The sequence below is a fragment of the Canis aureus genome, chromosome 17, assembly GCF_053574225.1.
Source record: "Canis aureus isolate CA01 chromosome 17, VMU_Caureus_v.1.0, whole genome shotgun sequence".
Taxonomy (NCBI): Eukaryota; Metazoa; Chordata; class Mammalia; order Carnivora; family Canidae; genus Canis; species Canis aureus.
Genome location: NC_135627.1, coordinates 59179481 through 59194624, shown reverse-complemented (window position 1 = coordinate 59194624; position 15144 = coordinate 59179481). Strand labels below are relative to the sequence as shown.

The 15144-nt window shown below is 36.8% G+C and overlaps 1 protein-coding gene across 16 annotated transcripts in view; it reads right to left on the bottom strand.

Moving 5' to 3' along the window:
* Window positions 1–15144, bottom strand: part of SETDB2 (SET domain bifurcated histone lysine methyltransferase 2) — a 55151-nt gene that overhangs the window by 16718 nt on the left and 23289 nt on the right. For 13 of the 16 annotated variants that reach the window (XM_077855774.1, XM_077855776.1, XM_077855773.1 and 10 more), the window contains one exon: window positions 7628–8191. In XM_077855774.1, coding sequence (XP_077711900.1) covers window positions 7628–8191 — 564 coding nt within the window. Of the gene's footprint in view, window positions 1–7627; window positions 8192–12311; window positions 12480–15144 lie in introns of those variants that run through there. The other 3 variants (XM_077855777.1, XM_077855779.1, XM_077855778.1) reach the window with 3 other exon arrangements.

Here is a 15144-nt window from a genome sequence, read left to right as displayed (position 1 = left end):
TTAAAAAGAAAATCTTTAAAATAGATCTTGATCACAGAGTCATAAGTTCAGACCCCACATTAGGCTCCAGCATGGAGCCTACTTTAAATAAATAAATAAACAAACAAACAAATAAATGTTTCTTAAAACACTAGTAAAAATCAAAAGCAAAGGAAACATAGTATTTCATGTAATGGATCTGCCTCTCTCTGTCTCTCACGAATAAAAACAAATAAAAAAAATGAATAAATAAATAAATAATGCACATGGAACATTCTACAGGATGGATCACATATCCCAATAAACAAGTCTCAATAAATTTAAGAAAACTGAAATCATATCAAGCATCTTTTCTGACTACAACAGAATGAAATTAGAAATCAATTAATTACAAGAAAAAAAGTGGAAAAGCTATAAACATGTGGAGGCTGAACAATATGCTACTAAACAACCAATGGGCCAATGAAGAAATCAAACAGAAAATTAAAAAATAACTCGAAACAAAGGAAACCAGATGGTCTAAAATTTTTGGGATGCGGCAAAAGCTGATCTAAGAGGTAAATGTATTGTGACCTCAAGAAACAAGAAAAATCTCAAACAATATAAGCTTACACCTAAAGGAACTAGAAAAAGACCCAAAACTAGTAGAGGAAAGGAAATAATAAAGATCAAAGCAGAAATAATGTAATAGAGACTAAGAAAAAAATAGAAAACGTCAACGAAACCAAGAACCAGATCTTTGAAAAGAAAAACAAAATTGGTAAACCTTTAGTCAGATTCATCAAGAGAGGATCCAAATAAATAAAATCAGAAATGAAGGGGGTAAGTAACCACTGACACCACAGAAATAGAAAGAATTACTATGAAAAATTACATGCCAATAAATTAGTGCAGAAGAAATAGATAAATTAACAGAAACATATAATCTTCCAAAAATATGTCAAGAAAAAGTAGAAAAACTGAATAAGGTGATTTCTAGTAACAAAACTGAATTGGTAATAAACAGAAGACATGAACAGACATTTCTCCAAAAAATAAATACAGATGGCCGACAGATACATGAAAAAATGCTCGTCATCATTTATCAGCAGGGAAACAAAATCAAAACAATAAGATATCACCTCACACCTGTCAGAACGGCTAAAATCAACGACACAAGAAACAACAAGTACTAGTGAGGATGTGGAGAAAAAGGAACCCCCTTGCACTGTTAGTGGGAATGCAAACTGGTGCAGTCAGTGAGGAAAACCATATGGAGTTTCCTCATAAAGTTAAAAATAGAACTAACCCCTCCCCCAAAAAGAACTATTTAGTAATTACCCAGCTGGGTATTTACCAAAATAGTAAAAAAAGTATCAATTTGAAAGGATATATGCACCCCTATGTTTATTTCAGCATTATATACAATACACAAATTATTGAAGCAATCCAAGTGTCCAATGATAGATGAATAAAGAAGAAGGTGGCATATATATACAATGGAATATTATTCAGCTATAAGAAAGAATAAAATCTTGCCTTTTTTTTTTTTTAAGATTCATTTATTTATCTGAGAGAGAGAGAGAGAAAACTCATGGTGGGGGATGGGAAGGGCAGAGGGAGAGGGAGAGGGAGTTCCTAAGTGCACACTGCACTGAGCGCAGAACCCAAGGCTGGGCTTGATCTCACAACCCCGAGATCATAACCTGAGCCAAAACCAAGGGTCAGACACTCAACCAACTATACCCACCCAAGTGTTCCCCCCTCTTTTAAAGATTTGTTTACTTAGGAGAAAGAGAGCATGGGGGGGGAGGGATCTTGCCATTTATAACAACATGGATGGAGTTAAGAGAAATATAATGGTAAGTGAAATAAGTCAAAGAAAAGCAAATACCATACGATTTCAGTCACATGTGGAATTTAAGAAACAAAACAAATGAGCAAAGGAATAAAAAAAAGAGAGACAAATCAATAAAGAGACTTTACAGAGAACACACTGATGGTTACTACAGGGGAGGTGGGTGGGGGGAATGGGTCAAACAGCTGATGGGAATTAATAGTACACTTATCATGATAAGCACTGAGAAATGTGTAGAACTGTTGAATCACTATGCTGTATACCTGAAACTAACACTGTAAACTTTTAATTTACTGGAATTAAAATAAAAATCTTAATAATAAAACACAAAACAAAAAAACCCCACCCAAAATCTCTTGCATTTCTATACATTAACAAAGTAATACAGAAATTAACAAAAAACCCACCTATTTACAATTGCACCAAAAGGAATAAAATACCTAGGAATAAACTTAACCAAGAAGATAAAAAAACTTATACTCTGAAAACTATAAAACACTCATGAAAGGGGCACCTGGGTGCCTCAGTCAGTTAAGTGTCCAACTTTTGATCTCAGCTCAGGTCTTGATCTCAGGGCTGTGCATTCAGGCCCCACAGTGGGCTCCATGTTGGGTGTGGGGCCTACTTAAAATAAAAAATAAAAAAGAAAACCGTATCTGGGGGCATCACAATGCCAGATTTCAGGTTGTACTACAAAGCTGTGGTCATCAAGACAGTGTGGTACTGGCACAAAAACAGACACACAGATCAATGGAACAGAATAGAGAATCCAGAAGTGGACCCTCAACTTTATGGTCAGCTAATATTCGATAAAGGAGGAAAGACTATCCACTGGAGAAAGACAGTCCCTTCAATAAATGGTGCTGGGAAAATTGGACATCCACATGCAGAAGAATGAAACTAGACCACTCTCTTTCACCAGACACAAAGATAAACTCAAAATGGATGAAAGATCTAAATGTGAGACAAGATTCCATCAAAATCCTAGAGGAGAACACAGGCAACACCCTTTTTGACCTTGGCCACAGCAACTTCTTGCAAGATACATCCATGAAGGCAAGAGAAACAAAAGCAAAAATGAACTATTGGGACTTCATCAAGATAAGAAGCTTTTGCACAGCAAAGGATACAGTCAACAAAACTAAAAGACAACCTACAGAATGGGAGAAGATATTTGCAAATGACGTATCAGATAAAGGGCTAGTTTCCAAGATCTATAAAGAACTTATTCAACTCAACACCAAAGAAACAAACAATCCAATCATGAAATGGGCAAAAGACATGAAGAGAAATCTCACAGAGGAAGACACAGGCATGGCCAACATGCACATGAGAAAATGCTCTGCATCACTTGCCATCAGGGAAATACAAATCAAAACCACAATGAGATACCACCTTACTCCAGTGAGAATGGGGAAAACTAACAAGGCAGGAAACCAAAAATGTTGGAGAGGATGCGGAGAAAAGGGAACCCTCTTACACTGTCGGTGGGAATGTGACCTGGTGCAGCCACTCTGGAAAACTGTGTGGAGGTTCCTCAGAGAGTTAAAAATAGACCTGCCCTACGACCCAGCAATTACACTGCTGGGGATTTACCCCAAAGATACAGATGCAATGAAAAGCCGGGACACCTGCACCCGGATATTTCTAGCAGCAATGTCCACAATAGCCAAACTGTGGAAGGAGCTTCGGTGTCCATCGAAAGATGAATAGATAAAGAAGATGTGGTTTATGTATACAATGGAATATTACTCAGTCATTAGAAATGAAAATACCCACCATTTGCTTCAACGTGGATGGAACTGGATGGTATTAGCTGAGTGAAATGAATCAATTGGAGAACGACAAACATTATATGGTCTCATTCATTTGGGGAATATAAATAATAGTGAAAGGGAATAGAAGGAAAGGGAGAAGAAATGGGTAGGAAATATCAGAAAGGGAGACAGAACATAAAGACTCCTAACTCTGGGAAACGAACTAGGGGTGGTGGAAGGGGAGGAGGGCGGGGGGTGAGAGTGAATGGGTGACGGGCACTGAGGGGGGCACTTGACGGGATGAGCACTGGGTGTTATTCTGTATGTTGGCAAACTGAACACCAATAAAAAATAAATTTATTATTTAAAAAAACGTTGCTTCTAGTTTTCAATATTACAAACAATACTGCAGTGAACAGCTTATTCTTATGTGTATGTGTTAGCACCTCTAGAGTAGGATGTCTCAAATATTTTTGACTATGACCCACAGTAAGAAATACATTTTCTTTATGACCCTATATAGGCATACATATTTCTCTATGTATATGTATAAACTGAAACCCTTATCATGTATGATATACTTGGGCATTTTTTAAAAAGATTTTATTGCTTTTATTTTTTTAAAATTTGAGAGCGAGTGCGTGCATGAGCAACAGGGGCAGAGGGAGAGAGAGAGGGAGAGAGAATTTCCAACAGATCCTGTGCTGAGCGTGGAGCCTAATGCAGGGCTTGATCCATGACCCCAAGATCAAGACCTGAGCTGATACCAAGAATTAGACACTTGACTGTGCCAACCAGGCACCCCTGAAGATTTTATAAATTTTTTTTTTTTTTATTTTATTTAGGATAGTCACAGAGAGAGAGAGAGAGACATAGGCAGAGGGAGAAGCAGACTCCATGCACCGAGAGCCCGATGTGGGATTCGATCCCGGGTCTGCCAGGATCGCGCCCTGGGCCGAAGGCAGGCGCTAAACCGCTGCACCACCCAGGGATCCCACCCCTGAAGATTTTAAGTAATTTCTATACCAAATATGGGGCTCAAACTTAACCCTGAGATTAAGAGTCACATGCTCTACTAAGTGAGCCAGCCAGGTGCCCCGTGGGTATTTTACTCTTTATTTTTAAAATTCTAGTTACAACCACTTTAATGATTTTACATCCCATTAAATCTGTAGCTTGGAAAACCATGCTCTACATATACTTAAAAGCAGAGCACTTGGGTGGCTCAGTAGTTGAGCATCTGCCTCTGGCTCAGGTCATGATCCCAGGGTCCTGGGATCAAGGCCTGCAACACCTGGGTTCCCTGCAGGGAGCCTGCTTCTCTCTGCCTGGATCTCTCAGGAATAAATAAATAATCTTTAAATAAATAAATAAAGTTAAAAGTACTATTGCTACAAAGTATGTATGAATGTCCTCAATTGCTATGTAATTGTTTGAATTTGTCAAATGACTGGTCTGGCCTGGTATAGAATTCCAGTTTTACATTTATTTTCCTTTGACATTTTAAGCTAATATGCTTCTTTTGTCTTCTTTATTTCTGATGAGAACTGTGTTGTTAATCTTTTTTCTGATAGTGTTTGAGATTTATTCTCTACCTTAGATACTTTATAAATTTTTAGCTATTAGCTCTTTGACTATTGTTCTTCTCTCCTCAGATACATTCTGGTGTTTCTCATTTTATCTTCTGTAGTTTTTAACCTATAAATTATTTTCTCCATGTGTTTATCTCTTTTCATTCTGGAAGATCTCTTTCATTTTGCCTTGCAATTGACTAATACTGTTTCCAGCTGTATGAACTCTACCATTAAGTTCATCTATTCAATTTTTATTTCAATCACACAGGTTTTATTTCCATGTTTCCAAATGTTTTTTTTCCATATATACACCCCGTCCCCCCAATATCCTTTTCTTATTTCACGGATGCTAATATCTTAATCTCTCTGAACATTTTAAAGTCTCTTTTTGGGGCATCCGGGTGCCTGGGTCAGTTGAGTGTCTGACTCTTGAATTCAGCTTGCGTCAGGCTCCGCACTCAGTTCAGAGTCTGTTTGTCCTTCTCCTGCTCCTCCAGGCCCTCCCCTATGCTCTCTCTTCCTCTCTTCAATCAATCAATCAATCTTTTATTTTTTTTTAATTTTTTTTTTAAAGATTTTATTTATTTATTCATGAGAAACACAGAGAGAGAGAGAGAGGCAGAGACACAGGCAGAGGGAGAAGCAGATTCCCCTCAGGGAGCCTGATGTGGGACTGGATCCCCTGACTCCAGGATCATGCCCTGGGCCAAAGGCAGGTGCTATACCACTAGACCACCTGGGATTCCCTCAATCAATCTTTTAAAAAAATAAAGGCTCTTAATCGGATTCTGTATTTATCTATGATTCTTCAGGTGTGAATTCTCCCATTTATTAGGACTCATGCTGTCTTCATGGCTCCTAAACATTTTTGTGTGCTTTGACTGACATCGTACCTTTCTGTGGGGTTTACTCCTGGGTGGTCCTTTATGTCGACTCTTTTCCTTATTGCTCTGGCTGTGACTATGAGTTTCATTGCTCTAAAACAAGTTGTTAATCCCATTCCAGGCTGTGTGACATAATTAGCCTACTTCTCAGTCCTGTAGAAGTCCTGGTTTCTATTCTCTAGAGAACTCAGTGCCTACTCTCTACTATGCATGGGACATGTTTAATTCTCATTCTTCTAAGAGTTAAAATCCCTAGCCACAGTGCCTGTATTCATTTCCAGATCCTAGTGGGTTTCAGCTTCTGCTTTTGTGATTTCTCTTATAATTTCTGACCAACAAATGAAAATATGTATATTGGTGGTATATATTATATAAAGGTTAGTGCCTACAGTGTTAAAGTAAAAATCATATATAGTTGGGGTGCCTGAGTGTTTCAGTGGGCTAATCATCTGACTCTTGATTTTGGTTCTAACCCTAAGTTTTCGATCTTAGGGTCATGAGATTGAGCCCAGCACTGGGTTCCATGCAGGATGCGGAGGCTGCTTGAGATTCTTTCTCTCTCCCCCTCTCAAAAAAAAAAAAAAAAAAAATCATTTATAGTCAAGATTCAAAAAAAAAAAAAATCTTATAAATTGACCATTAAGCAAACATTGTCCATTTTTTTCCTCCAGCACTGACAGACTAGACTTTGCCACATGTAAATTATATATAGACAAAATGTTAAAAAAAAAAAAAAACAATCCAAACCTTTATTTTTAAAGAGAAAAAACCTGACACTGTGAGAGATTTCCTCTATGACAGGCCTAAAAGAACTGAGCCAAATTGACATAACGGTAGATTTAAGTCCTCTCATACTTCAACGGAGAAGATGGTGAAACTATTTAAATTCTTTCTTTCTTTCTTTTTCCTTTGCCTAGTACAGGTAGATAAATCTACACTAAATTAAATGTATATAATGCAAATCCACTCTACATATGCCTACCTACAAGTATATATATCTTATATATCCTTAAAATTTTTAAATTCTTAATGTATTAGAACAAGTTTTTTTAATGGAATGTCAACATTATGAGAATATGAATTATAAGCACCTTTAATTTTATAAAGAAGTAGCAAGGAAAATTTATAAAAGTAAAACAAGACATATAACATAATAGTAAAGAACACGAATTCAAACCCTGACTCTTCAATTTGTCTGCCCTGTGACCTTAAAATTGGCTTCTTGGCTTCCTCATTTCTAACACAGAAGTAATATTACCGACCTCATGGGGGGGTTTTGTGAGGATTAAATTTAAAAAGTGTACATAAAGCACATGTTACAATGTCTGGCACTGTTACATGACACTAGCTGGACTTGTTGCTATTATGATTGTGATACTAGATTAAAGGAAATACTCATCTTCAGAAGAAATAATTTTCAAATCATTATAATATTTGGGAAAGATTTTCCTTTCTATTGCTAGTGAGAGAGTATATCTTTCCACTGTTGATTTTTGGTGAACAGAGTTTAGACAGACAAATTGATACATAGCAGGACTTCCTGACAAGAACCCTTTTGTTCAGAAGATTTTTTTAAATGCCATATTTTCTACTCACATGTCTATGCAGCCCTCAGAACAGTCACATGAATCAGTAAACATGTTGGAAAAGCTGGTTAGATAATATGCACGTGGCCACACAGTCCTTCTGTACTTAAAATGTGGAAGCTTTCTATTGTCAATTTCATTACAGAAAGAAATGGGTACCGATTCCACTCCATTGCTTATATCCACATCAGAAACAATTTCTTCTTGTTTTGGGTAATTCCGAGTCAACTGAACATAGGTATTGAAAGAAAAATTATCTGTAAATAAATAGTTGCACTCTGTCTCAAGCAGGTAACGAAAAACTTCTTCCACGTTTCGTAGACTCCTTCCACAAGGGGTTTTATAACTCACATGGAGTGCTGAAGAATGAGAGTTTGTCTTTGCATGTCGTCTTTGGAAGTGGCATTTGATTGGTAGCTGCAGAGGGTTTTCTCCCTTGAAGGTCAGTGGTGTTTTCATCAGACAAGTTCGAGAGCAGTCATGACTTCGGTAAGGTAGATTAAAAAATGATTTCTTTTCTCTAATGTAGGCAACTTTATTTTCCAAAGGAGGAATTTCCTTATTTTTTGCAGATCTGCTTAAAATTAAGAATTCATTAGTATCTCAACATATACAATTCCCCATTTTTAAAAAACACTGCACACTAATGTGTAAATTAGTTCCCATTAATTTCTTTCTAGACATCACTAAAATAAGCCAGACTCTGAAATAAGCATTTTACTTATTATATTCTATAACGATATAAAAGTCATACTTTAAAGGATTTTTTTCCCCTCTGGACACCAAAAACATGGTGTTTTTCTCCTAGTTCCACATCTTCAACTGGGTGCCCAATAATTCAGTTCAATTCTGACACTACCTACCTGGAGTTAGCATCAGATACGAGAAGTTAAAAGGTCTCATCCCACAAGACTGTCCCCACTTCACGTGTCAAACACAAGTTCCAGGCCACCCAAACTTCTGACCAACCTAGGGGTTTCCACATGCCCTCCTCAGGCTTGTGAATTTGCTAGAAAGACTCACTTTAATTACTACTACAGTAATATTACTAATTATCACTTTAATCACTATTACCAGTTTAAATAAAAGATACAACTCAGAGATGGCCAAACGTAGGGCAAGGTAAGTGCGAAAAGGCACGGAGTTGGCCTGCCACCCTCCCAGCACCTCAAAACCTTCACCAACCAGGAAGCGGACAGAAAGAACCCTGTCCACTTAGAGGTTTTTATGGATACTTCACTATGTAAACATGATTGATTAAATCATTTGCCATTGGAGATGATCTCAATTTCCAGCCCTTCTCCCCTCCCTTCAAGCTTCTAATGGAGGTTTAATCTTTGGTGACCAGCATCCACCCTGAAACTAACTGGCAGCCCTTCACCCAAGTCATTTCATTAGCAGGTTGAAGACACACATTCTTCAGGAAACTCCACAGGTTTTAGAAGCTAAATGAAGGACCAGGACAAAGACCAAGTATTCCTCCTATTGTACCACAACCTAATTTCAGAATATCCCAGAAAGTAGTGATTATACCTTTAACTCTGTGCTACAGCACCTACCAACTTTAGAGTTGATTTAGAGCATGCACTTTGAGGAATGTTACTTCTTCAGGCATGTTTGGTTCAAAATTTTTGCTTGTAAGAAACAAGAAAGACTACTGAAAGGGATCCCTGGGTGGCGCAGCGGTTTGGCGCCTGCCTTTGGCCCAGGGCGCGATCCTGGAGACCCGGGATCGAATCCCACATCAGGCTCCCGGTGCATGGAGCCTGCTTCTCCCTCTGCCTGTGTCTCTGCCTCTCTCTCTCTCTCTCTGTGACTATCATAAATAAATAAAAAATTAAAAAAAAAATTAAAAAAAAAAAGACTACTGAAAAAAAAAACTAATTCATCAAGAATCCTTCAATAATTATACTAACTGGACTTTTTCTGTAATATGTATTCCACGTGGCACATTGACATATATTAAAACAATGAGCTGACAGGAGAAAATGGAGAGGTTACTGATTTTAAGGAAAAAAAAAAAAAAAAAACCCATGAACTAACTCTGCTTCTGTGTGTGTCTCTCATGAACAAATAAAATCTTAAAAAAAAAAAAAAAAAAAAAAAAGGGCAGCCCCAGTGGCACAGTGATTTGGCGCTGCCGGCCCAGGGTGTGATCCTGGAAACCCGGGATCAAGTCCCATGTCGGGCTCCCTGCATGGAGCCTGCTTCTCCCCCTGCCTGTGTCTCTGCCTTCTCTCTCTCTCTCTGTGTCTCTCATGAATAAGGAAATGAAATCTTAAAAAAAAAAAAAAAAAAAAAAAATCCATGAAAAGATTCCATGTGTATAGATAGAACTTGGGTTTTAATCTTTCACAAAGTACCTAGACTTTGTTTTACCTAATATTTTCTATTTATCTAGGTACCTGTTATTTATTTTATGCAAGTTATATAGGTATTCTGGGGATATTTTTATGCTCACTATATAAAGCAGCACTATATTGATAGAAATAGTCCATATCTGTCCTGCTCAATTTGGTAGCTCCACTGGCCACATGTGGCTATTGAGCACTTTTAAACATATAGTAGAACACCCAGTGCTCATCCCATCAAGTGCCCTCCTCAGTGCCCATCACTCAGTTACCCCAACCCCCTGCCCACCTCCCCTTTTGCCTCCTTTTGTTTCCTAGAATTAGGAGTCTCTCATAATTTGTCTCCCTCTCTAATTTTTCCCACTCAGTTCCCCTCCTTTCCCTTATAATCCCTTTCACTATTTCTTATATCCCACATATGAGTGAAACCATATGATGTTTGTCCTTCTCCAACTGATTTATTTCATTCAGGATAATACCCTCCAGTTCCATCCACACTGAAAAAACCCTGAATTTTAAACTAAATTTAATTTTGATCGATTCAAATTTAATTTTAATTCAAATAATTCAAACGTAAATAGTCACATGTAGTACGTGGATGCTATACTGAATGCACAGATATGAGGTTCCCCATTCCTTTTCCAGCTATAAAGCACTCCTCTGCATAAATTCCACATTTTAGGGCAGCCCAGGTGGCTCAGCGGTTTAGCGCCACCTTCAGTCCAGGGCATGATCCTGGAGACCCGGGATTGAGTCCCGCGTCAGGCTCCCTGCATTGGAGCCTGCTTCCCCTCTGTGTCTCTGCCTCTCTCTCTCTCTGTGTGTGTGTGTCTCTCTCATGAATAAACAAAATCTTAAAAAAAAAAAAAATCCACATTTTACTAGTCTTCTACTGTTTCCAATCTTTTGCTATCACAATCATGATTTAACAAGTAACTTTGTGCATAACAATTTCATACAATTAGTGTTTCACTTTGGAATAGGTTTCCAGAAGTGGGAGTCCTAGTTCACAGGTAAATGAATCAGTAACTCTGTTAAGACTGCCAAACTCTTCTCCATGGGGGTCAGTCATTCCAGCAATTTATGAGAGTGCTTGCTTTTGCAGCAGAGCCTCATCAATGGCTCTTGATGCTTTGTAATTTCTGACAATGTAATAGATTAAAGGATGTACTATAATTTATTTATAAATCTATTAACATTGAAAACATTTGTTTCCAATTTTCCAGTAGGTTACTGCTTTGATGAACATCCTCATACATAAATCCTTGACCAAATTCCTGATTACCTTAGGATACATGCCTTTAAGACAAATTACTAGGTAACAAGAATACACACTTCAAAATAATCTTATTAATAAAACTTGCATACTTAACACATACTTGTGTATTTTTTTTTCATTAAAAAATCTGCTATATTGGACCCCCACATACTTTTAAGGACTGTAGCACTCTCAGCACATGACGACTCCATCCAAACCTATGCACTAAAACCAAACTCTGGCAAGGCTTTTAGCAGCCTATGGCCATGTCTCTGGGAGGACCCAAGTCCCCCAGTAAAGTGCCTGCCTGCAAAAGCCCAAGGCAGTCAGCAAGTTTAAGGTTACCCCTAGCCAACACCCAAAGATGAACCCCTCACCTTCCTTTCTTAGAGCATTTACTAAAAAGGGCTTACAATTGTGAATCTTGTCCTCCATTCATCAAAAATGTGTATTTAATTCCTACAACCCTCAGGAGCACCTTTCTCTAGGTCCTAAAGGCCCTTCCCTTGAAAGTTAATCATCAGGAAACATAGGGCCTCTGTCTTACCATCTCTGTTGGAGGAGAGATTCTAACTTTGACAATTTCTGGCTAGCCCCCACAGCTGGTCTCAGAGGCATTCACATGGACTCTGTAATTTCTCACTTGGGTTCCCCTCTTCCTTTATCTCTTTTCTCTCATTCACCTTTAAAATATCAGTTACTCCAGCACAAATTGGAATGGAGCTCAGCTTTTCCTCCTCCTGTCAGTAGTTACTGAATAAAATCAGTTTTCATCACTTAATGTCTGGTGTAATCTTTGACACTTGTTACCAATCAATTTAGGCGAGGGGGAAGGGTGTTCTATATCTTCCTTTCACTTAATAGTTTTGTTATTCATTCATGATCATTGTCTAGGCCAGTGCTACTCAAGGTGTGGTGGCTGTCAGCCCCCAGTGGTTTGTTACCAATTCATAAGAAGTACAAAAATATAAAGATGCAGAAGTTTATAAACTTTTACATCAGTTTAATATTGCTGCAACATCTCACTGCATTTTATAAGTGTATTCCTCCTCAATAAATTTGAAATTTAAAACAAAACACAGCACCTGTTCTTAACCACCATTAGTTTGACAGCACTGGCCTAAGGCCACGGTTTCTTTGGGAATGGGGGAAGTTGTAAAAATAACAATCTTCCAATTCTACCATTTCTACTGCATTTTCTGGCTGGAATTCTTTGATAAAGAAGAAATTTTCCGCATCAACTCTTGGATTATCTGAAATACAGTTAATATAGGAAAGAGAAGATAAATACTTGATTCTTTCTCTTTATTTACTAGAATTCAGAATGGTGAGTTGTATCCCAACATCTACCACAGTCACTGATTCTTAAAATGTTATCGTGAACCCATGGATTTTTATATATTTAATGTGATTTAATCAATCACAGTGATTATTCCTTTAGATGTTCAAATTGTGCCATTTTTGGCCAGTGGGAACTTCTTCAAGTTTGCTCCTATATTTAACACATTTGGCAGTCTATTTTGATAGCTTTCTTGCTTTTTGTCTTGAGAAGTCACAGATCTAGAATCAGCCATTCCTCTAAAGGTCTATGGTTCATTCTGCTTAATGAGAAATAACTTTTAGAGATCATAATCATGATGCTAGGAGGTACACACATTATTAACCAATATGGACTACCAAATTGCTTTCCAAAAAGGCTAGACTAATTTACACCATATGAATGTTGATATAATTATCAATTAAAAAATTTTTAACCAGTTTGATAAATGAAAACCAGTACTTTATTATCTCCTTAATGTTTTTCTCTAAGAGAGAGTTTGAACATAATTTCATGTTTACTGGTCTTTTTTTTCCTTTGGTTACCTATCTGTTCATATGTTTTGTTCAACTTCCTATTTGTTCGTTCATTCATTCATATTTCTTGAGTGCCTGCTATATACCAGGTGCTATGAAAACAATGAGAGCTCCTTGATCTCAAGGAGCTTAGGTTCTAGACAATTAAGTATCTACAATAAAATGTAAGTAATGCTATGAATAAAGCCACGATGCATAGTGTCATGGAAAAACATCTAATCTTTATTAATATTTTTATTAGGGCTCTAAATTTATAATTAATTGTTTCATGAGTTGGGAGTGCAATTTCATCTGGAATTTATTCAGATGTACCATGAAGATCTAAACTCAAATTTTCCAAATGATATCCAGTTCTTCCAGAGTCAATTACTGAATAAGTCTTTTACTGTGTAACTTTTGACTCGCTAGTTTAATCATGTTCTTGCAAATACATAAAATGTTCTATTATTTTCTAGCCTTATTCTGTCTGGATGCAACTGTTACCAGTTGATATGAACCAACACCAATGTGGTTTTTTTCCCACAGGTTGATGATATATATTGAGATTTATCAGGGCAAGTCCTCTGTCACTATTTTTCCTTTTGAACATGTTCTGTTTTCTTTGCCTTTTGAAATTAAATTTATAGTATTTGCCAACTTAAAAAATCCAAGTGCCTGGATCTCATATTAAATTAAATCTACACATTTATTTGCAAAGAATTACATTTTTATAATATATAGCTTTCCCATCAAGGAACACAGTACATTTACCCATTTATTAAAAGATTTAAGTTTAATTATCTTCATGTATACATTTCTTGTGATTATTTACTTTTTAGTACTGTGAATGGGGACTTTATTCTGTATTTTCTAACGGTATAGATTTCCACATTTTTATTTTATGTGACTATTATTTAACCCTCTTTTTAACTTATTAATTTTACACATGGCTCTTAATTTACACATTTTCTAGGTAGATAAGATCATCTACAACTAATTTTACAGTGTGCATTTCAATAAGCATATTTTCTTTGATATTCAACTATACTATCTAGAATTTCTAGGAAAATATTGAATAATTATGATAGCAGGCATTTCTGATTAATCTTAAAGAAAATACATCTAGAGTTTCATCAATACATAAGATATAAAAAAATACATAAGATATAGATGTTAGAGAAATATTTCCTCCCTCTATCACATTAAAGACAATTTTTTTTTTAATTTTTATTTTTATTTATGATAGTCACAGAGAGAGAGAGAGAGAGAGAGAGAGAGAGAGAGAGAGAGAGAGGCAGAGACACAGGCAGAGGGAGAAGCAGGCTCCATGCACCGGGAGCCCGACATGGGATTCGATCCCAGGTCTCCAGGATCGCGCCCTGGGCCAAAGGCAGGCGCCAAACCGCTGCGCCACCCAGGGATCCCAAAGACAATTCTTCTATTGGTAATTGTTGGCATTGAATTTTTAAGGTCTTTTGGCACCTGTTAAGTTTTTCTTCCTATGCTCTACTTTGGTAAAATAATGAATTTTCTAATACTAAATCATTCTTGCTTGACTAGTATAAATTCCACTTGGTCATCTCACTCTTTTAATATGTCTCTGGATTAAAAATTCTAAAATTGTAAGATCCATATATCCCTAATAGTGGCATTTAAACTTTTAGGACCATGAATCCTTTTTGCAATCTCATGAAAACTATGAACTCTCTCCCTAGAAATAACCATTAACATAAAATTTTGCATACCATCAAGGGACTCCATGGCCCCGAGTTTAAGGACTCCTGTTTATTATAGTTAACTTCATATTTAGATAGTTTCCATGCCACTGACATATCTTAAATACTATGTTCTCCCCAATCCTAATTTCTACATTCGGATTCATCTTTTGGTCAACAAGAGGATATATGAGAAAATGTTCCAGAAGGCATATGGTTGGCATGTTTTCTGAGCATCTGCAGGGATTAAGTCTGGTGCTAACCTGATTATTTTGTTTTTTTGCTTTTGTCTCAATACTTCCAACATACTTATATTTTAATAAATACTAAAACTTCTTTTTTAATGAGTATCTATCTTGGTAAAGTCTTT